Source organism: Amphiura filiformis, chromosome 9 (assembly GCF_039555335.1).
Source record: "Amphiura filiformis chromosome 9, Afil_fr2py, whole genome shotgun sequence".
In the NCBI taxonomy this organism is placed as follows: Eukaryota; Metazoa; Echinodermata; class Ophiuroidea; order Amphilepidida; family Amphiuridae; genus Amphiura; species Amphiura filiformis.
In genome coordinates this window covers 62312755-62339526 of record NC_092636.1, presented here as the reverse complement: position 1 = coordinate 62339526, position 26772 = coordinate 62312755, and the positions used below count along the sequence as shown (strand labels likewise).

Here is a 26772-nt window from a genome sequence, read left to right as displayed (position 1 = left end):
TGCCTACATTTGTTGTTGTTGTTTTGTCCCTCTATGCATACTGTCTAGTCTGTATCATAGTGCACTTATACTGCACAGCAAACATGATTCGACCTTTACAGTACTTAAACCTGGTTAACAGGAAATTACTCCAGCAAAATCAATCGATAAAGTCTAGCCCATCCTCCACATTGAATGGTGGACTGCACTTCACTTACTTCACTTACTTAAAGCTTTCCTCCCATGACACAGGTAGGCCTGGAGATATCTGCCTAGCCACTATGCTTCGCCACTCAGCTCTGTTGTTTGCCATCCGGCCGGCTTCTACTACGGATTGGATTCCCACTGCACTGCAGTTTGCTTTGATGTTGTCCATCCAGCGCATTGGGGGTCTTCCTTTAGGTCGTTTCCCTGGGATCCTTCCTTCTAGTACGATTTGTGGGTATCTGGATGGAGGCATTCTTTTCACATGGCCATAGTAGGACAGCTGTTCTGCACGGATCTTGTTCATTACAGTGCACTGGTAATCAAGGGTGTCTCTGATTGAGGTGTTCCTAATCCTGTCTCTTCTAGTAACACCCAGGATTTTTCTGAGACAAGCCATTTCAAATACCAGAAGTCGCTGCTCATCACGTTTTTGATTGTCCAAGCTTCAGAGGCATAGGTTGCTATAGAAAGCACCAGTACTTTGTACAATTCCAATTTTGTTTGGGTGGATATTTCTTTGGATTTCCAGATGGGGTTGAGTTTTTGCCTGATGCCCATGGCCAAGCCAATTCTCCTTTTGATGTCCTTCTCGCTGCTTGCCTTTTCAGTGATCACTCCACCTAGATAGATGAATGATTCCACTTGCTCAAGGGTGGAATTTCCAATGGATATGGTGGCTTTTGCTGTTTCTCTACCAATCACCTGGACTTCGGTTTTAGCGATGTTTATAGTCAGACCAAACTTCTTGCTTTCATTGTGTACTTTATCGACTAGAGTTTGGAGGTTAATTTCAGAGTCGACCAGTAAAACAATATCATCGGCAAATCTCAGGTTGTTGATGAGCTGTCCTTGAATTGTAATTCCAATGCTGACGTCTTCAATAGCTAGGCGTAGGACCAGTTCCAGCAAGATGTTAAACAGCTGGGGGGAGAGAATACATCCCTGTCTGACTCCTGTTTGAGTGGTGAACCAGTTTGTCAGCTCTTCATTCACTCTTACTGCACTTTTAGAGGTGTTATATAAGGCTTGGAGAAGTCTAACCATTTTTCTAGAGTAGCCTAGGTGGTCCATAGCCTTCCAAAGACCTTCTTGCCAAACAGTATCAAAAGCTTTTTGATAGTCGATGTAGCAGCAGTATAGTGGTTTCCCTATCTCCGTGCATTTTTCAGCCAGTTGTCGTAGGGAAAATAATTGGTCTACTGTACTCCTGCCTGCTCTAAATCCTGCCTGAGATTCTGAAAGGATCTCTTCAGTTTTCAAGAATTCTAGATTGGATGATCGAGCAAAATACTTTCCCTGCCAAGCTCAGGAGGCTGATACCTCTGTAATTTCCACAGTCCATTTTATCCATTTTCTTAAATATGGGGACAATGATTGCCTTCCCCCAGTCCTCAGGAATTACTTCAGACTCCCATATCTTGTTACAGAGTTTTAGAAGAGCATTACATCCAGCTTCTCCTGCTGCCTTGATTTCTTCCGCTGATATACCATCTTCCCCTGCTGCTTTATTTCCTTTGAGGCGTTTGATGGCCAGTTCCACTTCAGATTTGAGAATGTGGGGCTCTATGTCTTCTGTTGAAGTACTTGGTAGAGACTGCAAGATACTTGTATTGGATGGGATGGGTTGATTATACAGCTCTTCATAGTTTTCTTTCCATCTGTCCTTTATTTTCTTGTCATCGGTGAGCACCTCGCCACCTTTGTCCTTTACACCTCTCATACGAGTAGATTTTGATACAGTGATGGTCTTGATGGTAGTGTAAACCTCTTTGGTTTTCTTTGCATCATTAGCATGCTCCACATCTTTGCACAGATTTTGAAGCCATACTTCTTTGCACTCTTTACACTTCCGTTTTATTTCTCTGCTGAGAATGTTGTATCTTGGCTTTTTTGAGTTGTCTTTGGGTCTTTCCTGCTTCACCTTACTTCTTTCTTCCGTCAGCTTAAGAACCTCGGCAGTTAACCAAGGTTTTTGTCTCTGAGGTTTCTTTGCTCCTAAGACCTTGTCAGCTGTTTCATTAAAGCCTGACTTAATATTCTGCCATAGCTCTTCCGTCTCTATGTCTGTGTCCGGTAGTTTAATTAGTGGGTTAAATTTTCAACCAATTGTTACTTGGTAGTCACCGTAAGTCTGCTGTAGGTAAAGTTTGCTTACATCAAATTTCTTGATCTTGCATTGTTTCACTCTGGATCTAAGTTTCAGTTTAATGTTGGCTAAAACAAGTTGGTGGTCAGATCCGATGTCTGCGCTGGGAAAGCTGCGTGAGGAAGTCATGCTCGTTTTCCATTTTTGTCGTATTAGAATAAAATCGATCTTGTTCCTTGTGGAACCATCTGGGGATTCCCATGTCCACTGGCGACTTGGTTTGGATTCTTTGAAGAGAGTGTTTGTGATACACAGGATATTTGATGAACAAAAGCTGAGCAGCTTTTCACCTCTGTCGTTAGCTTCTCCAAAACCAAACTTCCCAATTACGCCATTCCATGGTTCCCAGTCGATACCAACTTTCGCGTTGAAATCACCCATGATGATAAGGATGTCTTGGGAAGGTGTTTTATTTATTTCCAATTGCAGTTGGTCATAAAAGTCTTCAATATCTTCGTCTGGGTATGACGTTGTAGGTGCATACACCTGCATAATGGTAGCTGTTCCTATTTGAGTGCGAAGCCTTGCTGTAATTAGCCTTTCTGAAATAGGATTGTAGCCGAGGAGTGATCTCTGGGCATTCTTGTTGAGAATTAAGGCAACCCATGCTCTGTGAGTAGATCCACTACCGGCGCTCAATATTTGATAACCATCTTGTGTGAAATCGCCTGATTCTATCCAATGGGTTTCTGATATACCCATTATCTCCCACTTGTAATTCTCCAATTGGTGAATAAGTAATTCTAAGTTGCCAGGCTGGTGAAGGGTCCTGTCATTCCATGTCCCGATACCAATCTTTTTCTTGGCATGTAAAAGTGCCCTTCTATCATCAGGGTTATTAGCAGCATCCCGTCTAATTGGGTTTCGGAGTGGTGTTCGCCCTGCTGTAGGAGGACCATCACTCTTTCCGATTGGCTTTAGGGGTGGTGCATCATCATGCACTGGATGGTGATCCAGGCCCTGAGTTAGTCGGTGCGAATGTAAATCCGGGGCTTTAACCCGGGTGCTGTTTGTTGTACTCATCATAGTGGTTAAGTTTCAGTGGTCTAAACCAAGGTAGGACAAAGGACCAGTTCTCTCCCTACAGGGGTCACTAACTGATGACTTTGTTAGATTTATTTCTCCTCCTAACTGTAGACAAACCTGGAGATAAGGCTCGATGATCTTGAAGATGATGTCATACAGTAAGCAAAATCTGCAACCCTCCAGACTGCTCCAACAGCCTTTCAGATCACAGACTATTTCCCCCAGAGCCCCCGTCTGTTAACTCTGGTAACAGGTGGTGCGCGATTGACTTGCAATCTTCGTGAACGTGGGGGTTGGTAACTACAGAGTGGCGATTAGGAACAGGAGGGCTGATGGAAATGCCTCTTGTGCCTACAACCTTGAAGTATAGTAAGAATAGCAAAGCAAGCAAAAGGTAAGAAGCATGCAGAAGAAAGGCAAGGGCATGCAGGGAGAAAGAGGGGTTAGGTAGGGAGAGCAAAGCAAGGTTGGAGTTGCGCTTCATGCAGCCAGTTTACTGCACTTATGCCCAAATATGGCACTTGCCAATCAATAATCACCACTTGAAATCCCTGACTCGCTCCACTGACCAAAGTTACGGACAGATATGGGAGTTGTTGTTTTTCTTTGTCACTTACATATCGGGGAGGTACGAATATTTGCATATGCCCTACCTACTCAGGTTTTTGCCTACATGTAATATATACATTATTCTTGATTGACAGCAAGTACAAAAAATATTCGTCAAGTGGTTTAGCTTTAATGCCCTTCGGAAGAAGATCTAAGAGCCCAAGCTCATTTAAGGAATGATTTACAAAATGAGTGAAAAAAACTACCTTCTTCATTGTCTAAGGGGGCCAGCATCAGACACGTTTTCTTGTCCTCATCCTTATGTCCTCGGCAATACAATAAATATGTACCATAAGGCATGATAAGGCCTCAAGTTGCTGATCACAAAGGTCACTTTCCAGTTTCAGATACTCTTCTGTACGAATTGTATTCACTATGCGTTTGAAAAGGAAGTGACTGAGATCTTCGCTCCCGCTTGTGCATAGAGGCCATCGGTCCAACCTAGCCTGAATCCCTCGGCCCCGATCTCGAAACTAGTAAACATGGCGGAATAAAATGGCCGTTTCTCACCTGCAAGCACAACCCGATGACCGTGCATAAGCAGTTGAAGGACTAGTGGATCAAGTCTAGGTCCAACCGCGGTTGGCCAAATTGACCGCGCATTAAAAAATTTCGGGTATGAAAAATAATGACAAATATGGAAATATTTTTCAAGTGATATTGAAGTAACACGGAAAAACAGTGGCATGATCGACGGGAATTATATAAATAAACATTATTTTTCATCAGGTTCGCCGTCGCAAATAATAAAGGAGACAAGGAGAAAAAGTGATCCCGCCTGGGAATCGAACCCAGGACCTCAGGTTTACGAGACCTACGCCTTAACCACTTGGCCACGGGAGCTTCATGATTAGGGTGGTTGAAATTCGAACCCATAAGCGGTCACTTAGACTTATCTCCTCCCCGCAAATAGCCCATAGTAGCTAGGGCCGTAAAGTAATTGACCATATTAAAGTAATTGACCATACTGAACAAGGGCATGTAATGAACATCAGAGCTACAAGAACATCACACAAATTCGGGAGACTCCGGAAAATTACGGCGTCGTTGATAAGTCCAACTGCAACTAGGTAACAAACCATCCTAGTGAAAACTATTCCTTATTTCAGTTTATTTTACATGACGAACAATTTGAGGGTGCAAGACCTCACCCGCCAGCAGCTTCTCCAGGACAATGTTCATGTTCTTTGAATTTGTAATAGCGCTGGTATTATTATTATTATACGTGCACCACATGATGCAGTCATGTCTACAGTAGAATTCATCTCGACCTTTGCAGGACTTAAACCCCATTAAAAGCTATTAAACCAAGATAACACTCATTGAAGCAGCTCAACTGATTAAATCAGATCTTCTCTGGTTGTGTACAAGTGTCTGTTTTCAATGTGCGACATCGCAATAAAGCTGGTATTACAGCTTCAGTTGGGTAACCGATTATAAAGGAAACGAAAGGAAACAATGGTATGTGTACCATTGTTCACGAAATGACACAAAGAACTGCTTTTTGTTAACCAGCATTCTTCAAAATGAGCAACATAATGATTGTTGACTTAACACAGTTTGGAAATAATTTCTTCATATTTTTGGTGTTATCTGTCGTTTACATATCCTTCCTAAAACACAAAAGTACGACCCTCTCCAAACATCTAAATTAGCTAAAAATTTAGGACATGTTACAAAACTTTATTTTCTAGAACCTATTTAGAATAATTTAAATGTAGCTTTTACCGTTTTTTTGTGGCATCCTTCAGAAGTGAGCGGTCCGATACCAATATTTTCGGTCAAATCTCCATTCAATTAACACGGGGAGTTGGCTAGCTATGCCTTGCCCTCACTCATATTTTACAAAAGTACGACCATTTCTGAACATCTAACCTAGCTGTAATTTTAGGTCATGTTAGAGAAATATATTTGCTAGAAGTTTTGGAGAATAAATAAAATATTGGCTGGTTATTTTTCACACAGTGATGTTAACTAGGCAAGTGTCCATTCTCCCAACATACATCATTTGTTGAGGTCACACGTCAATGGTGAGAGCACTGTGTATTGTGTATAGGAAAACGGACAGTAACTGCAGTATGAGACTCATTTTCAGAGAGTCAAAATATACTCATACTTCACCTTTGCTTCATAGTCTGCACTGGCTTCCAGTTGCTAAACGTGTCCAGTTCCGCATTCTTGTTCATAAGGTTCTTGCTTCATCTACACCTGAATACCTGTCCTCCATCCTTCACACCCATCATTCTGGGTACTCATTGCGCTCTACTGCTGCCACTTGCCTTCCATCCCACAAGATCCTATAAGTTGGTTGGTGACAGAGCATTTTCCATCATTGCCCCTGTTTTATGGAATGGCTTGCCTTCCCACATTCGTGACTCTACCAATGTCCAAACCTTATGTTTCCTCCCTCTTGCATTTTTTCCGTTTCCGTAGTGCTTTATTTCTTCAATTAAAAAGCGCTCTCGAAGTATGTATATTATTATTATTATTATTATTATTATTATTAACTAAAGATCTATTGTTTAGCGGCGTGCAGGTTATCTAGATTCTATTGTTTATCGTGCCGTTCGTAAAACATATATGACCGACGGTAAAGGCATACACAACGGTGAATAGAAATGTGCACTGGAAATTTAGAGCCTGATAATCATGATAATGGATCGAGAGTTTACATCAGTCAAACATAAAGCTACATATACTTTAATCTCCCTTTTATTTTCAAGCCCGACTCTTAAACAATCTAATCAAGTATTGACGTGAATAGATGGATTCTTTAAGCATGTTGAGTAATAGTTAGGGCTCATAATTGAAGAAACGTGTTTAAATGTATACGGTCTCCTAATTCTGTACCAATCGTTCCTACCTGTTTGGCCCAAAACTAATTCACACGGAATATTTTGTGAAATATCATACTGTAGCTACGACGGAATTTTGGATTCATAATGCCGTAGATGATGAAGTTTATGGAGCTATTAGATAAGATTAGCGCAGTTCCAAAAATTGAACACCATGCCGGCAAAGGGGTGAAAGAAGAAAACAACTGATCATAAGTATGCAGCGGCCACATCATCATGAAAGCTGCCAATATTGCAGCTACTGTCTTTAACAATTTCGTATCAGGAACACTTCTTACTTGTTTGGTTTTGTGGCTACCACTGGCTTCAGAACAACATTTCAGCACTTCTTGTCTTGATTTCTTGACAAAAAGATAGATACGAATATAGCAGAGTGGTATAATGAATGTCGGACCCAGTAGTGCTAGTCCAAGGCCATAAAAAGCGTAGAAGTAGGTTTCCTCTCTAAAAATCCAAGTGCATATCTGAAGCCGGCGATCATATCCATAACTTGCCCAAGTAAAGAAGTCAAAGTAAGGTAGAGTAATAGCAGCTCCAATCAACCAAATACAAAGTACAATGAACGGTATCGAACGCTTATTATAAATTTGCGGGTATAAGAAAAAATGACAGATGTGGAAATATCTTTCAAGTGATATTGAAGCAATTGACCATATTGAACAAGAGCAAGTGATGATCAACAGAGCTCCAAGAACATCACACAAATAAGGGAGATTCCGGAAAATTACGTCGTCGTTGAAAAGTCCAACTATGGCGAAGGGAATAACTACAGCGGTGATAATTAAATCAGCAATGGCTAGGTTGACCACAAACACATTACTGATGACTTGAAGTTCTTTATTTAAAGCCACTGACAACATAACGAGGATGTTACCAAAAGTACCTATTAACGCCACCAGAATAAGATAAACGAAGTAAGGAATTAAATGCCCTGGTAGGAAACGTTGATCCAAATCGGCAAGTGGCTCGTGCGTAACTGGAGGACCTACGGTTGTAGTGGCTGTTTGTACGATATCCATGACTATACTGAATGTCATTTACGATGTTGATGATTCAATCATGATTCAATCATATACGAAAGTCACATCACATAATGTCCCGTTGGCTCATAATAGCTGGTAAAAGAAACAATCTGGTTTCTCAGATGTTTTATTTTAACTTTCAAGTATTATGTCCCGTTGGCTCATCAAAGCTGGTAAAAGAAACAATCTGGTTTCTCAGATGTTATATTTCAACTTTCAAGTACTATGTCCCGTTGGCTCATCAATGATGGTAAAAGAACAATCTGGTTTCTCAGACGTTTTATTTCAACTTTCGAATTTGCCGTTGAAGCAAATGAATGCATTTAAATGCAGTTGTTGCGTTGTTACTAAATAAAAACATGAAATCTGAGAATGATAACGTGAACACAATTTATTTCCCCATTATCGGTCATTTTTGACCGTCGTCCTTTAATAATTGTGATTGCAGTTTGTACATCACTCAATCTTTCATACATATATTCTAGACAGTTCATTTGGTGATTGCCATTTTCATTTTTGCCATCAGCTTCATCTCCGTCGTGTGATATATCGAAATACAATTACTCGGTGAAAGATGTATTGTTCCATTCCACTCATCATTCCGCTTGCCGTTCCGGCTCGTGATATTTTTTTTCGTACATTATTTTGTAAATTTTGCTTTATAATAGCTTATAATCACGAGGTGAATGACAGATGGTTCACGAGTTGGCAGCTAAATGCAAACAATGAGGCATCAATAGAATAATAATAAATGTCGTTGCAAGTTTTGCACTTGACCAACTTTTGCCAATCAAATAAAAGCAACAATACTATTCAAAACAATCTAATCATTTGACCGTTGCAATAGAAGTGTGAATTCTTGATGTGTACAAGATAGCATTAGATCGCCACATGCTCTAACTTTATTTTGGCGTTGTTCGTTCGGGGACAGGTCTGTGAGCTTGAGCCTCTGTCTGGAGGACCAGATCATTGTCTCAGGTTTGCCTGAGGTTCTCCAACTCAAGTAGGAAGTGAATCTTCTTCAACACTAAACTAATAAAACAAGCAGTAGAAAATGGCGTTTTCTTGGTCAATTTGATCAAGTTAAAATGCTTTCCCCTTAACCAATTGTTTATTACAGTACTAGTATGCTGTCATTAAACCATCTAATATGGTATGACCGTTGATCCCGAGCCTTTGATCCAAAATCTAATCGGGAAGGGTATTTTCTGAGGTTGGGTTCCATGGAATTTCATATATTTAATGACCGTTCTTCCATTGTACTCTGTAGTCAGAAAGGAAGGTATCAAGGTAGACCTTCCTATCTCTGGATGTCCTCACGAAATCAACCAACTTCATATAGCCATACGGCAATAAGGCTGTTTCGGCATAACACCTGTATAAACAAGGGGCCAACGTTGGTTAACGTATTCCTAACGTTTCCTAATAGTTGACCCAACGTGGAGTGTGCAGACGAAACCATTCTCAACCTGATACAGCTGAGCAAAAAGGAAACAATGTTGACATTTGTGATGATTGCATATCAAATTTGAGTAGTTTGACTTATTGTAGAAATGAAATGGATAGTCTTTTGAAATAATGAGTTGGAGATCTTGTCGATTTGAATAGTTACTTGTTAAAATTAATTATGTATTGTTGCTACATCGAATTTGAAAAGGCATTCGACACAGTATGGCATGCAGGACGGTCTCTGGAAAGCAATGGGGTTCTTCGGGTTTCCAAGCAAGATCATCCGGCTTCTCAAAGCACTATACTGTATATCAAACAGTGCTGTGCGTGTGAATGGCGACCTAACTGACTGGTTTCACACAACAGTGGGAGTGCGGCAAGGATGTGTGATATCACCGCAACTCTTCAACATAATTCTTGAACTTGTTATGCTCTATGCAACCCATAACACTGACATAGGAATAACGATACAGGGACAACTGATCTCAAATCTCCGCTTCGCTGATGACATTGTCTTGCTGGCTGATTCTGCTAGTACCCTACAGACTGCAGTGGACAACGTCTTTCGTAGTAGCTCGAACCTCGGACTAAAGATCAACATTGGTAAAACCGAAGTACAAGTAATCAGCAGCCAAAAGGTCGACCTTAACATCAACATCAATGGCAATCTGCTTAAGCAAGTGGATGAGTCTGTGTACCTGAGAGGCACCATATCTCAAAAGGGTACAAGCAGAGAAGACATCAAGCACAGAATAGGGAAAGCATTAGGAGCGGTCCAAAGACTTCATAGTATATGGAATGCCAAGGACATTCAACAGGCAACCAAGATCGAGCTATACAGGGTCCTAGTACTTTCCATCCTAATGTATGGAGCTGAGACCTGGACCATTAAGAAAGAAGATGAAAATCGCCTCCTAGTCTTTGAAATGATGTGCTTGAGGAAGATCATGGGCGTATCACGTCTGGACAAAATACGTAACACCATAATACGGGACACACTTGGGCTGAAGCACACAGTCACTGATAAAATCACACAAAAAGGATCCGATTCTTTGGCCACGTACAGCGAATGGGCAACGACAAAATACCCCAACATTTTGCTAGAGGGCAATGTACATGGAAAAAGACCACGTGGAAGACCTCCCAAAAGATTGATGGACACTATTAAATCAGACTGCCTAGCTCGAAACATCACCTCCGTAGCAGCAGCAGGAAGGCTGGCCAAAGACCGAGTGGCATGGCCTGGAATCACCATGAATCAGATGGCAAGGCAGAGTGCATCAGCATCCGTGCCGACGCCTTAGATCAAGGTCAAGGACTTGTTAAAATGAAACGGAAGCTTGATAAGATTGACGGTTCAAAGTGATAATACACATACACCTAATCATAATGAACAGTATATCTCATCAAAACGAATTAAAAGTTACGCGATAAAAAATAAACGAGTAAGGATTTTATTTAAAAAAAATGAATAGTACGAAATTAGGGTGTATTGAACATTTTTCAAGCTTTTCCCAATTAATATTTTACACAATAATAGTGGATAATGCCTTCATTTGATGCTCATTTTGTAACATTCTCCAAAGACTCAGTGAGGCAAGCGCGGTCATATTTCACATACCCTCTGTCCTTCCACGATGAAACTTCGGGTTGACGCCCTTGCTTGCCCTATCGACAAGGAAGTCACAAATAATGACCATTCCCATTAATAATACCGCAATCGCCGATTACATTTTTTAACAACGCAATAGATTTCCCTAATAATCATGATATTGTTTCCGCCATTAACCCTCTTATCTTCTTCCGTCATGGAGGTAGTATTTCCAACTTCCGGTCAATAAGCAGTCGATATCTCTATTTACTACTTTTACGAGAATAAAATAATATTTTACAAAAGGGTCATTTGCCGACTTGTCAATTTCTGCCTTAATTGACCGTTATAATAAAATTTTAAAAGCAAGTATACTCGTATTGTAGAGTAATGCTGGTTTCATACTTTCTGCCGCTTGCCGCTGAGCGCCGAGCGGCATGACGCTTCATCATGCCGCTTGTATTTTCTGCAAGCGGAGCGGCACACCGCTGAGCGGCAGCGGCATGACTCTAAAAGCTACCGTACTCTTGCCGCTCAGCACCGCTCCAAAATCGTATTTTGTTCTTATACGTCAGAGCGGCACCGCTCCGAGTTGACTTGAATTCAACTCCCAGCGGTGGAGTGATCGATATATCGGCTTGCCGCTGGTCACCGCTAGCGTTTTTGGTGTGATCCGGGGGTGAGATTGCGCAGTGAAGTAAAATCATCTTCAGAGCGGCAAAGCGGCAAGCGGCAGGAAAGTATGAAATCAGCATAAAGCTAATTACCATAATTTGCGGGAGCAAGATGCAGAAGTTGCAATCAGAGGATTTGCGGGGTGGGAAAGCAATTATTGACAACTATTTGAAACAAATGACCGATCTTGAAACATACTGAGAAACTGCTGTTTTTAATAAATAATCTAATCAAATGTTGGTGTTAGTAGATGTATTCATTGAGTAATTGTTAGGGGATCACACCTGAAGAAATATGTTTAACTGTACGATTACTCTTCTTGTCCGCTTCTGTGTCAATATTGCCTACCTTTTTGGGACATGTTTGCCCCCAAAGCACTTCCCATAGACTATCTTGTGAAATGTCATATTATAGCTGCGACGGAATTTTGTATTCATAATGCCATAGATGATGAAGTTTATTGAGCTGTTAGATAAACCCAGTGCAATTCCAGCAGTTGAACACCATTCCGGTAAAGGATGGTAAAGCAAAAACAACTGATCATAAGAAACCAGCGCCCACATCATTATGAAAGCTGCCAATATCGTAGCTATTGTTTTAAGAAATTTCACATCAGGACCACCTATTTGTTTGGTTTTGTAGCTACCATTGGCTTCAGAACAATACTTCTGCACTCGTTGTCTTGATTTTTTGATAAATAGATAGATACGAATGTAGCAGAATGGTACAATGATCACAGGACCCAGCAGTGCTAGTCCATTCCCATAATAAATGTAGAAGTAGTTTTCTTTGCTGAAATTCCAAGTGCATACCCGCTGTCGGAGAACATATTCATAGCTTGCCCAAGTAAAGAAGTCAAAGTAAGGTAGAGCAACAGCAGCACCAATCAACCAAATGCAAAGTACAATAAACGGTACTGAACGCTCATTAAAAATGTTTGGGTATGAAAAATAATGACAAATATGGATATATCTTTCAAGTGATATTGAAGTAATTGACCATACTGAACAAGGGCATGTGATGAACATCAGAGCTCCAAGAACATCACATAAGTTCGGGAGACTCCGGAAAATTATACCGTCGTTGAAAAGTCCAACTGCAGCGAAGGGAATAACTACAGCGGTGATAATTAAATCAGCAATGGCTAGGTTGACTACAAACACATTACTGATGACTTGAAGTTCTTTATTTAAAGCCACTGACAACATAACGAGGATGTTACCAAAAGTACCTATTAACGCCACCAGAACAAGATAAACGAAGTAAGGAATTAAATGCCCTGGTAGGAAAAGTTGATCCAAATCGGCAAGTGGTTCCGGTGTGCTTGGAGGTAATACAGTTGTAGTGGCTGTTTGTAAGACATCCATGTCTACATATGGCATTTATGATGTTAAAAAAATGATCAGCAATTTAACTCCTTAGCACACAGCTACAGGTAACAATTCAATGTGCATTTCATGCGTAAAATTAGACAATTCAAACATGTAAGTCAGGACGCATGTAATATTGCCGTTACCTCATAAAAGCTGGTGCATCTGTCAAAAATAAGACACACAATCTTGTATCGCAGGTGTTTTATTTCAATTTGCGAAATTGTTATTGAAACACCCAATTAACATAATATTCAAATGCAGTGCTGGTGCGTTGATAAAACGTGAACCATTTACTGATGTAAGTGCATATACCCGTCATCCTCAACCTCGAAAATAATCGCTCACATAAATTATTTCGTATTATCGGTCATTTTTGTCTGCTGGCCTTTCAATAATTGTAATGCATGTAGCGATTGTCAGTTTCCATCATTTAATTTGCACTTTAATTTTACCCGTAAAGAGTTTATATGTTTTATTCATAAAACTTTTAAGAGTATACATTTCACGCAAACAATGAAATTTCTGGTGTTGTTCGGGGACTGATAGTGAAGAACTCCAGGACTGTGAGCTTGAGCCTCTCTCTGTCTAGAAGAATGGTATCATTGTCTCAGGTTTACCCGAGGCTCTCCAACTCAAATAGCACTCAGGCTTGAATCTTCTTCACCTACCAGATTAATTATGTAAACAAGCGATATTAGAAAATGACGTAATTTTGGTCAATCACGTTGAAATGATTTCCCCTAATATCAATTGTTTATTACATTAGGTTGTTGACTTGGAACCCCCCATCCAAGGGTTTTTGATTTTTGTCCCAAAATCTACTCGGAAATGGTGCTTTCTGAGGTTAAGTCCCATGGAATTCCATAACTTTAATGACCCTTATCCCATCGTACTCGTGTTATTCTTCAATTGTACTCCGCTAGCAATATAGCCACACAATGTTTCTTTTTCCAGTTATAATCCGCTGTCAGCAAAGAAAGCATCAAGGTAGACTTTCCTATATCTGGATGTCCTAACAAAATAAACCAACTTCATCTCGAACATAGTCCCAAAAGGTTATTCTTTAATTATAATCCGCTGTCAGCAAGGACAGTATCAAGGTAGACTTTCCTATATCTGGATGTCCTAACAAAATAAACCAACCTCATCTCGAACATAGTCCCAAAAGGTTATTCTTTAATTTTAATCCGCTGTCAGCAAGGACAGTATCAATTTAGACTTTCCTATATCTGGATGTCCTAACAAAATAAACCAACTTCATCTCGAACATAGTCCCAAAAGGTTATTCTTTAATTATAATCCGCTGTCAGCAAGGACAGTATCAAGGTAGACTTTCCTATATCTGGATGTCCTAACAAAATAAACCAACCTCATCTCGAACATAGTCCCAAAAGGTTATTCTTTAATTATAATCCGCTGTCAGCAAGGACAGTATCAATTTAGACTTTCCTATATCTGGATGTCCTAACAAAATAAACCAACTTCATCTCGAACATAGTCCCAAAAGGTTATTCTTTAATTATAATCCGCTGTCAGCAAGGACAGTATCAAGGTAGACTTTCCTATATCTGGATGTCCTAACAAAATAAACCAACCTCATCTCGAACATAGTCCCAAAAGGTTATTCTTTAATTTTAATCCGCTGTCAGCAAGGACAGTATCAAGGTAGACTTTCCTATATCTGGATGCCCTAACAAAATAAACCAACTTCATCTCGAACATAGTCCCAAAAGGTTATTCTTTAATTTTAATCCGCTGTCAGCAAGGACAGTATCAAGGTAGACTTTCCTATATCTGGATGTCCTAACAAAATAAACCAACCTCATCTCGAACATAGTCCCAAAAGGTTATTCTTTAATTATAATCCGCTGTCAGCAAGGACAGTATCAATTTAGATTTTCCTATATCTGATGTCCTAACAAAATAAACCAACTTCATCTCGAACATAGTCCCAAAAGGTTATTCTTTAATTATAATCCGCTCAGTGTCAGCAAGGACAGTATCAAGGTAGACTTTCCTATATCTGGATGTCCTAACAAAATAAACCAACCTCATCTCGAACATAGTCCCAAAAGGTTATTCTTTAATTTTAATCCGCTGTCAGCAAGGACAGTATCAAGGTAGACTTTCCTATATCTGGATGTCCTAACAAAATAAACCAACCTCATCTCGAACATAGTCCCAAAAGGTTATTCTTTAATTATAATCCGCTCAGTGTCAGCAAGGACAGTATCAAGGTAGACTTTCCTATATCTGATGTCCTAACAAAATAAACCAACTTCATCTCGAACATAGTCCCAAAAGGTTATTCTTTAATTATAATCCGCTCAGTGTCAGCAAGGACGGTATCAAGGTAGACTTTCCTATATCTGATGTCCTAACAAAATAAACCAACCTCATCTCGAACATAGTCCCAAAAGGTTATTCTTTAATTATAATCCGCTGTCAGCAAGGACAGTATCAATTTAGACTTTCCTATATCTGGATGTCCTAACAAAATAAACCAACTTCATCTCGAACATAGTCCCAAAAGGTTATTCTTCAATTATAATCCGCTGTCAGCAAGGACAGTATCAAGGTAGACTTTCCTATATCTGGATGTCCTAACAAAATAAACCAACCTCATCTCGAACATAGTCCCAAAAGGTTATTCTTTAATTATAATCCGCTCAAGGTCAACACGACAGTATCAAGGTAGACTTTCCTATATCTGGATGTCCTAACAAAATAAACCAACTTCATCTCGAACATAGTCCCAAAAGGTTATTCTTTAATTATAATCCGCTGTCAGCAAGGACGGTATCAAGGTAGACTTTCCTATATCTGGATGTCCTAACAAAATAAACCAACCTCATCTCGAACATAGTCCCAAAAGGTTATTCTTTAATTATAATCCGCTGTCAGCAAGGACAGTATCAAGGTAGACTTTCCTATATCTGGATGTCCTAACAAAATAAACCAACCTCATCTCGAACATAGTCCCAAAAGGTTATTCTTCAATTATAATCCGCTCAGTGTCAGCAAAGACAGTATCAAGGTAGACTTTCCTATATCTGATGTCCTAACAAAATAAACCAACCCCATCTCGAACATGGTCACAAAAGGTTATTCTTTAATTATAATCCGCTGTCAGCAAAGAAAGCATCAAGGTAGACTTTCCTATATCTGGATGTCCTAACAAAATAAACCAACCTCATCTCGAACATAGTCCCAAAAGGTTATTCTTTAATTATAATCCGCTGTCAGCAAGGACAGTATCAAGGTAGACTTTCCTATATCTGGATGTCCTAACAAAATAAACCAACCTCATCTCGAACATAGTCCCAAACGGTTATTCTTCAATTATAATCCGCTCAGTGTCAGCAAGGACAGTATCAAGGTAGACTTTCCTATATCTGGATGTCCTAACAAAATAAACCAACCTCATCTCGAACATAGTCCCAAAAGGTTATTCTTCAATTATAATCCGCTCAGTGTCAGCAAAGACAGTATCAAGGTAGACTTTCCTATATCTGATGTCCTAACAAAATAAACCAACCCCATCTCGAACATGGTCACAAAAGGTTATTCTTCAATTATAATCCGCTGCCAGCAAGGACAGTATCAAGGTAGACTTTCCTATATCTGGATGTCCTAACAAAATAAACCAACCTTATCTCGAACATAGTCCCAAAAGGTTATTCTTCAATTATAATCCGCTCAGTGTCAGCAAGGACAGTATCAAGGTAGACTTTCCTATATCTGGATGTCCTAACAAAATAAACCAACTTCATCTGGAACATAGTCACGCGTGTTATTTAACGGTACTCCGCTAACAATGATATTCTTCAAAAATAGTACTCCGCTGTCAGCATGGAAAGCATCATCAAGGTAGTCTCAAACATTGTCACACAAGCTTATTCTTCAATTGCACTTTCCTGCCGGCAAGGAAATAGGTTGAGTTTTTTGTGCAATGATAATTGCGTCAGTGTAGGGGTGTGGGATGGGGGTGTGTGGGGGGGTGAGTGTGTGAGATAAGGTGTTGGCTTTAGTGCGATTAAGTATGAGCCTCAACTTTATTAAATCTATACGAGTGGATATTCAAACGTAGTGGTAGATAAACTGAATACGGAGTTTAACTTTGACACTACACTATTTTTTCGCTCACCTGGAACGTTTTCACTAGTTCGACCGGAACGTTTTCATCAGTTCGACTAGCCTTACTACATGTATACAAACACACCCAAGCCCAACTAACCTTTAATCTAACCCAAAACCCTTGTCCTTACCCCCAAAAGGGAATTAGGGAAAAATTGATTTCACCGGAAAATCGCCTCATTTTTTGCCTCAAATTTTGCCTCATTTCATCGAAATTGTGGTTTTTATTGCTAACAAAGAAAAAGAGAAACCTTTCACACAATTTTGGAAATTTAACGATTTTTCTAAAATTCTAAAAATACCAAAAAATACATTCGAGTGCACAAGCTTTTTGCTTCTGGGAAAGATTTTGTTCTTACATGCAACATCTTTTTTAATGCAGGTTAGAAATTTGATAAATAGGCCATCATACAAAATGCATGCATGGACCTATTTATCAAATTTCTAACCTGCAAAAAAAGCTGTTGCACGTACGAAATTCTTACCCAGAAGAAAAAAAGCTTTGCACTCAATGTATTTTTTGGTATTTTAGATTTTTTTTATTTCCAAAATTATGTGAAAGGTTTCTCCTTCCTATAATTAGCCATAACAAAATTGTCATTTTGATGAGATGAGGCTAAATAAAGTAATTGAAAATTGAAATAGTGCAACAAGTCAATGATTTGCCTGCAAGTACGATCTTTTTATGTATTTTAATATTTGTTTATCTTTTTGAATTTGAATGTAAATCACGATATAATTCAGCCATTTTGGCTGCTATTTGAGTGTTCTAATAAATATACCTGAAATATATTTAAAATTAACACAAAGTATAACTCGCTGGTACTAAAACTATACGGGAACTTATTGTCCGTGTATAACAAACGTCCATCGGCGATACATTTCTCCTTTTTCACAAATTTGCCCCACAACTCTTACGAGATACACAACATATGACATGCCCCATGGCATTTTCACACATGATAGTTGGCAGGGCTGTCAACTCTCACGCATTGGCCGTGAGTCTCACGCATTGGGTCACTTTCTCACGCCAAGGTAGTATAATCTCACGCCTAAATATTAAATCTCACGCAAAAAGCTGAAAATGAGTAAAATCTCACGCATCGTCATGAATAATTTGTTGCTCTCCTACCCCCCCCCGCTTTTCACATTCTCGAGCGCCGTGGCTCAAATAATCATGGTACAAAATGAAAATTGGAGTCGGCAAATCCCGGTACGCTTCTGTCTCACGCCAAGCAATTCCAAAACGTTGACAGCCCTGATAGTTGGTGTATGTCATGTTCATTATTTTTCAACAGGGGCCAACCTGAAAATGTTGCTAGTGACCCATTAAGATTTAACATTGCTAATTTTTGCACACATTTGTCCCATTGGTACTAATTTTGGTTGATATTTGCCATTCATAATGGGTGTGCCATTTGACCTATAATTTTGTACACCTAAATAGCAAACCCCACAAATTATTCCATACATCGTGGGTTCAGAACCAGAAAGCCATAACTCACTATGACCAGCTCTCACAAAATGAGCATAAAGTTGGCTCCTTGCTTTTGGTCTTCAAAACTATTTCCTTCACAATATCTTTTCTATTGAAATTTGTCATGATTAATGGACCGTATCTGCTACAGCACCCCTGCGACTTGATGTTCATTTTGTGGGAGTAGGTGATTGAGAGTTGAGGCTTTCTGGCTCTCAACATGTTGATATTATTGTCAGTTATGACACAAAACCTTTTCTGGGATCCACCTCATGTTACTTACTTGACACTGGTGAGAAAAATAGATGAGGCTGTAGATGAGCTAGGTGTCACTTGGAGCGTAAACTTATCCCATATGGTTTTTCTAGATCAGAATTTCATGAGGAATAAGAATATCTTGGGTAACAAGCCCCTATCCTGAACAGGCTCCCACAAAATGGGGGTTCTTTCCGGGGGGTCCATTTTTTAAGGATAACATATCATAAGTTACGTTTAAACACAATAGTGTAGAGCAAACTCTTATAAATCTCATAATGTACACCCAATTAGTAAATTAAGCCCAACATATTTGATGTGGTAACAATCTGGAGGGTGGAAGAGTAGTAGGGGGGTCTCTAAAGGACCCCTATTGCCGGGGGGTCCATTTTAAAGGAAAACATACCCTAAGTTACGCTTAAACACAAAATAGTATAAAGTACACTCTTTTTAATGCCAAGATTGAACCCACTAATTTAAATAAGCCTTTTATATTTGATGTGGTAACAATATGTGGGGTGGGGTGTAGAAGGGGGGTCTCTAAATGGCCCCCTATTTAAAAACAACACCAGTGAAATTTGCCTAAAGTTTATTCTTTGTTTGGTATGACCAGATTTTTATGAAGATTAAGTATATCTTGACCAAGAAAGTCAAACTCCTTCATACAAACATCCAGCCACCAACTCCCCACCCCACCCCACCCCAAACAGGGGGTGCCATTCAGGCGTTATGAGCATTTTGAGAATATAATGTGTAATAATGTATGATACTGTAATTTCAAATTATGATGCAATACATCTTACAACCTAAAATCAAAATTAATGTTGATATGTTATTCCAAAACTCGATGGCAACAATACTGTGTGTGTGTGTGGGGGGGCGTGGGCTGGAAGAGGAAGTCTCTGAAGACCCCATATTTAATAGACGGGATGGGGTATTTAGTCTTTAGGGGAATCTTATATTTTACGGTTCCAAGCATTTGGGTCCGTAATTTGTAGGAAAATACTTCATACCATTATGTTACCCTTTGGTTCAAATAGGGCACAAATACTTGTTTGTACTATAAAGTTTGCTTTAAAGTTCTACCAATTATGCTTACCAGTGGCGGATTTAAGCTGTCAGCAAGTCAGCAAGTGCTGACAAGGCCCCCCCTGTTATTTTGGCCAAAGCCCCCCCCCTGCTTTTTTTTTTTGTTGCTTTTATTGTTTTCTGCAAGGTTCAAAGGTCCAGTGGGTAGAATAGTACTGAAAAGATTATATGCCCGTGCATGCAAGAGGACATTCTATTTATGCCTGCATTTATGATTCTTGAAAAGTTTCATTAAATTTTGCCCGTTTTGGCCACAGCAAGAGATCAAAGTCAACGGCCCTAGCTGCCCAAATTTAATATTTGGGAATACAATTTATATAGAATCAGGACTACGAATTGGTGCATTACACATTCTCAAAATACAAGTAGGTCATCTAGTATGGGTCCAGGCCCCCCCCACAATGTTAGATATAAGCCTATCATCAAAGCTGGCTCTAAAACTTTAAAGGACCCCGTATGTGGACCGTGATATGATGCACTTAAGCCTGAAGGTCTTTCCCCTTAGATATGAATTTTGCCAATTTTGGCCCGGATACCCAAGATCAAGAGTTCCCCGGGGGTCCAAATGTCAATACAAAGGGCCTGTCGTTTCTCAATAACTATTCATGAGTTCCAAAGGTCAAATATTATAGGTCCCCGGGGCCTAAAATGTTTTTAAAAAGTAATTTAAAGCAATAACAGTTCATGGTTCAGCATATGAGCCTCATAATGTCAAATATTATTGGGTACAAGAGCCCAAATGGGCCCAGACCCAGGGCCTCCAAAATGTGCCTCCCTCCCAATTGCCCTGTGCATCTTCCTTTGTAGACCTAAAACACCATGTTTTGGCCAAAATAGGGTAAAATTGCATAATTTTGCCCGCGCGAAGCGCGCACTGGCTCTATATTATTATTATTATAGCAAAATTCGCCTTCATTTTTTTCCATGGTTCACTCGCAAATGTCATAGTAAAATCGAAAGCAAAATATGCCCGACTCTCTCTAAATTGTTATGCTTCTGCCGCAATCTTATACGTAAATCAAATAAAAAGTACGTTTAAGGGACCCTTGGACTATGTTTGCCAGAAGAGAGGTAGAAGGTTAGATTTGAGGTGCATGTGCTTGGTTAGAATGTTAAATGAAAGTTTATACATGGCCTAGCACCTACGGACATGCGCAGACGTGTGACAATGTTAACCTTGCGTGCATGCTTCATACCTAATTCGTTTATTTACACACACCACACGAGAAGCATATTCGAAAGGCTAGCTTCGGGCGACGTCGCAATAGATGCTAGTAGATGCAAGTATGAATACAATATCATCCAAGAGTATAATCTCTTATAATCTTTAGGTCCGAGAAGTACTAAAGTTTGTTAATGATGTTCTATACACGTCAGTGGGGAATTATGCTATGCCACCGCATCCGCAGTAGGCATATATGGTACAATGTCATTAAACACTCGGACAAGTATTCAGAATCAAAGGTCTTTTGACAGCAACGGTTGAGTACGCAATCTCTAAACGCTGCATAAATAGACAGATTTGCACTACAGACCTTTAGTTCAGGCCACGCACACAGAATATTTTGTTTACTCCCCAACAGGCATTACAAATGCAGGCGTGTATTAAACATGTTTAACGCCAATTGGAAAAATCACACAAGTACTAACCAATACTTTGTAATTCAGAACATGTTCAGAAGCACATACTAGTACTGCATTAACTCTAACTTGTTCCCACAAAGTATTCTTCACACAATTGATATATTTCCCATGCTATTATAGTTGATATCAGAGCCTTCATCAACCATCACGCAGGTATTTCGTATCTTTAAACATGACAGCAAAAATATCTGTGACATTATAAGGCATTAAAAGAAAAGAAATAAGTATAATATTGATCAAATCAAGAAGAATATCAGAGATTTTTTCCTACTCGCACATTACACACGATAGGCCTGTGTTATATGATTATAAGGCCTACGGTAAAAAAGATAATATGCTAGTTACGCTAAACAAGAGACTTTTCGTGCTTGGCTGATCCTCACTTGATGAAGGTCATATTGATTTATCGTCTACAAAGATGCCTCCTCTCCAGGCCAATGGTACGTTCAAATCGATCGGTTGGACGTCCAAAGGTCCCATGAACGTATTATAAGCCACTTGAGTGCATTATGCCTTCCTTACAGTGAGTTTGGGGTCCTTCAAATTTGGCCGGGCCGAGGGCACCCAAAAAGGCAAGCCCTAAGGTGCATAGGCGTAGATCCGGGGTGTGGGGATGGGGATAAATCTCCCCTTTTGCACCATATTTTAACAGTTTAATTTCAAAATGGCAACATTTTTCGCGCGCTTCGCGCGCATTTGTGTCATAAACTTAGTTTGTCGCCAAAAACTCCTGGATTTAAGATTTTTCCCAACCCCATCCCCCCATATGTCAAAATTCACGCGTACCAACATAATGGCTTCGTATTCCTTGAGATCAGATTATGACCATTAATCTGGGATTTTGCTTGCTTCTTGACTATCAAGCAAAAACAGAAAAGGAAATATTCCTTGTTCTTTAGTACGGTACCGTTTAAACACTCACAAATCTGATAAACCCTCGAATTGGGTATATAATAGTGTGAAATTGCGAAATTTACCGACATAATATGGGTCTACATCAACTTTTACTTCAAATAGTATCAAAATGTAATGAATGTTTGCGCATTACGCGCACGTATCTCATAACATTGGGCCGAACTAATGATCACTATCAAATTTTGTTCTTACTCTCCTCCCGACAAAAATTCAGGTTCGTTCCTGATTTCAACTCTTTACCATTGGGCCCCCAGGATATTTTTTGCTGACAGGGCCCTTTTCCTTAAATCCGCCTCTGATGCTTACTTAATCCTCTGTATCGCTTTCATCGCTGTTGCCTACAAAGTCTTCACAATCATGATCTATAAACAGTTCTTGCATATTATCAGGCATAACCTTCTCAAGCCATCTCAGTTCTAGTGATTCTGTCCATCTATTGTCAGCAATGTTTCCAGCCTCATAACTACAAAGGACTGCTGAGCGCCATTCTCTAGCGATAAAGTTTGATCTCAAAATATGAAGTTTCAGTGTATGCTGGCATGGTGGAAGCAATGACACATCAGTGATCTTGTTCTGTTTGGTAAATTTCCGATCAAAGAGTATATACCGGGCCTCGTTGACGCTTTTACACTTTATGCCATACAGCAAGGCAACATATTCTTCAAGGTCTGCCTCCAGGGTTTCAGCAGAAGACACCCCAAGATTGGAGAAGTTATCCAGGAATTTAGGCTTGCATTCAAGTAACTTCCAACAAGTTTGTTTACCTTTACAAAAAAAGGAGGAGTTGTAGTCATTGCCTGTGAAGGCATGAAATCCTATCAGCGATGTCTTCTGTGCTGGTGTTAGGTCTATGTCGCTCATTCTAAAAACCTTGCGATATGTGCTTGTGTTTGTATCTAGTACAACTCTTGCACCATCATCAATGAAGTGTGATAACGCTAGGATTGCAATATCTATGTCACCAGAATGAGATCGGATGATGACTGTGCCACTATCATTATTTCTCAAGACATGCTGCGCGTGCAAGATAACCTTTGTGTCAGCCTCTTCTTGTTCTGCGGTAAGTTCTGGGACCTCTGCAGTACCTTCTTTGGTCACGAGAGTACATTTCTGGTATGAAGAGAAGTAAACCACTTCACTCTTAAAACTTCCCAGGATAGTTTCTCTCTTGGACTCCAGCACACTCTGGATAAGGTCAATCAGTCTCGTTTTGTTCTCACCATTGGAGAGGAAACCCGGGAGAGGAAACCTGTGAAGTCGCTGGGCAACTTTGATTGGGCTGACCGCACTATTATTTTGGGTGCCGTTCCACGTCTATCTCTCTCAGTTGATTTGATACTCTGTGGTAGGTAAGCATCAGCAACAATATCAACTCTCCTGTAGCCTTTAGGGATGCATGAAAACACCTTCAAAGCAAGAGCCTCAAATGTGTTGGGATACGTTTTAAATGTTCTAATTAACACCATCAAGTCAACCACATAAGCAGCCACACTTTCATTTGCTAGAAGCGTCCCTAAGACATCTCGATTAGCTTCTACTAAACAAGTAAGGCCATCCAGCATCCTAACATCGGAGAAACGAGTGCAGAAACTTGTCCATGTCATGACTCCGGAATATATCAATCCATTTGATTAGTTTAAGTTTAAGTTCAGATGAGTTGTACAATCTCAGCTCTGGAACACCTGTCAAAAAAGATCTAGCAGATGGAATCCTTGATGTTGCGTCAGTTGGGAAAGGTGCACATGAAAGCTTTGTAAAAGACAGACTTGAGTCTACTGAAACCCAGTTCCACGATCCTCTTAAACGTCACAAACTTTCCCTGTTTTCTGACAGTGGTAAGAAGATTGAAATTAAGGCGAAGGGCAAAGTGAAGGTAGTAGAAGCTAATCGAGATGTCTTAGGGACGCTTCTAGCTACATCAACAAACCATGGTAAAATCATCGATTTCAAGAAAGCCTTAGAGTATCCTTTAACTCCTGTTCCCTTGAGCTTAGCAAATGCAGATGGTACAAGAAGGAAAAATGACAAAAGTGACCTGATGAAAGTTCTATTACAGAACAGTACACTGGATCCTACCGACACATTAGATCCTACCAGCAGACTACCAGCAAATGAAAGTGTGGCTGCTTCTGTGGCCCGGTTCTGTGGTTGACTTGATGGCGTTAATTAGAACATTTAAAACGTATCCCAACACATTTGAGGCTCTTGCCTTGAAGGTGTTTTCATGCATCCCTAAAGGCTACAGGAGAGTTGATATTGTTGCTGATGCTTACCTACCACAGAGTATCAAATCAACTGAGAGAGATAGACGTGGAACGGCACCCAAAATAATAGTGCGGTCAGCCCAATCAAAGTTGCCCAGCGACTTCACAGGTTTCCTCTCCAATGGTGAGAACAAAACGAGACTGATTGACCTTATCCAGAGTGTGCTGGAGTCCAAGAGAGAAACTATCCTGGGAAGTCTTAAGAGTGAAGTGGTTTACTTCTCTTCATACCAGAAATGTACTCTCGTGACCAAAGAAGGTACTGCAGAGGTCCCAGAACTTACCACAGAACAAGAAGAAGCTGACACAAAGGTTATCTTGCACGCGCAGCATGTCTTGAGAAATAATGATAGTGGCACAGTCATCATCCGATCTCATTCTGGTGACATAGATATTGCAATCCTAGCGTTATCACACTTCATTGATGATGGTGCAAGAGTTGTACTAGATACAAACACAAGCACATATCGCAAGGTTTTTAGAATGAGCGACATAGACCTAACACCAGCACAGAAGACATCGCTGATAGGATTTCATGCCTTCACACAGGCAATGACTACAACTCCTCCTTTTTTTGTAAAGGTAAACAAACTTGTTGGAAGTTACTTGAATGCAAGCCTAAATTCCTGGATACCTTCTCCAATCTTGGGGTGTCTTCTGCTGAAACCCTGGAGGCAGACCTTGAAGAATATGTTGCCTTGCTGTATGGCATAAAGTGTAAAAGCGTCAACGAGGCCCGGTATATACTCTTTGATCGGAAATTTACCAAACAGAACAAGATCACTGATGTGTCATTGCTACCACCATGCCAGCATACACTGAGACTTCATATTTTGAGATCAAACTTTATCGCTAGAGAATGGCGCTCAGCAGTCCTTTGTAGTTATGAGGCTGGAAATATTGCTGACAATGGATGGACAGAATCAGTAGAACTGAGATGGCTTGAGAAGGTTATGCCTGATGATATGCACGAACTGTTTATAGATCATGATTGTGAAGACTTTGTAGGCAACAGCGATGAAAGCGATACAGAGGATTAAGTAAGCATAATTGGTAGAACTTTAAAGCAAACTTTATAGTATAGTACAAACAAGTATTTGTGCCCTATTTGAACCAAAGGGTAACATAATGGTATGAAGTATTTTCCTACAAATTACGGACCCAAATGCTTGGAACCGTATAATATAAGATTCCCCTAAAGACTAAAGACCCCATCCCGTCTATTAAATATGGGGTCTTCAGAGACTTCCTCTTCCAGCCCACGCCCCCCCCCCACACACACAGTATTGTTGCCATCGAGTTTTGGAATAACATATCAACATTTATTTTGATTTTAGGTTGTAAGATGTGTTGCATCATAATTATTTGAAATTACAGTATCATACATTATTACACATTATATTCTCAAAATGCTCATAATGCCTGAATGGCACCCCCCCTGTTTGGGGGTGGGGTGGGGTGGGGAGTTGGTGGCTGGATGTTTGTATGAAGGAGTTTGACTTTCTTGGTCAAGATATACTTAATCTTCATAAAAATCTGGTCATACCAAACAAAGAATAAACTTTAGGCAAATTTCACTGGTGTTGTTTTTAAATAGGGGCCATTTAGAGACCTCCCTTCTACACCCCACCCCCATATTGTTACCACATCAAATATAAAAGGCTTATTTAAATAAGTGGGTTCAATCTTGGCATTAAAAAGAGTGTACTTTATACTATTTTGTGTTTAAGCGTAACTTAGGGTATGTTTTCCTTTAAAATGGCCCCCCCCCCCCCGAAATAGGGGTCCTTTAGAGACCCCTACTACTCTTCCACCCTCCAGATTGTAACCACGTCAAATATGTTGGGCTTAATTTACTACTTGGGTGTACATTATGAGATTTATAAGAGTTTGCTCTACACTATTGTGTTTAAACGTAACTTATGATATTTTATCCTTAAAAAATGGACCCCCCCCCGGAAAAACCCCTCCTTTTTTGGGAGCCTGTTCAGGATAGGGGCTTGTTACCCAAGATATTCTTATTCCTCATGAAATTCTGATCTAGAAAAACCATATGGGA

At 39.9% G+C, this 26772-nt stretch overlaps 1 protein-coding gene and 1 non-coding gene across 2 annotated transcripts; both read right to left on the bottom strand.

The window, feature by feature from the left end:
- Positions 1-1435: 1435 nt before the first annotated feature.
- On the bottom strand, positions 1436-3358 carry LOC140160212 (uncharacterized). The gene is made up of 2 exons (XM_072183490.1): positions 2311-3358; positions 1436-2250 (listed from the first exon to the last, which is right to left on the bottom strand). Exons 1-2 carry the CDS (start codon positions 3356-3358, stop codon positions 1436-1438), a joined length of 1863 nt encoding a protein of 620 aa, XP_072039591.1.
- A 1378-nt stretch (positions 3359-4736) lies between these two features.
- Trnat-cgu (transfer RNA threonine (anticodon CGU)) lies at positions 4737-4810 on the bottom strand. The gene has a single exon. It is a non-coding gene; the product is annotated as a tRNA-Thr (tRNA).
- Positions 4811-26772: the final 21962 nt, after the last annotated feature.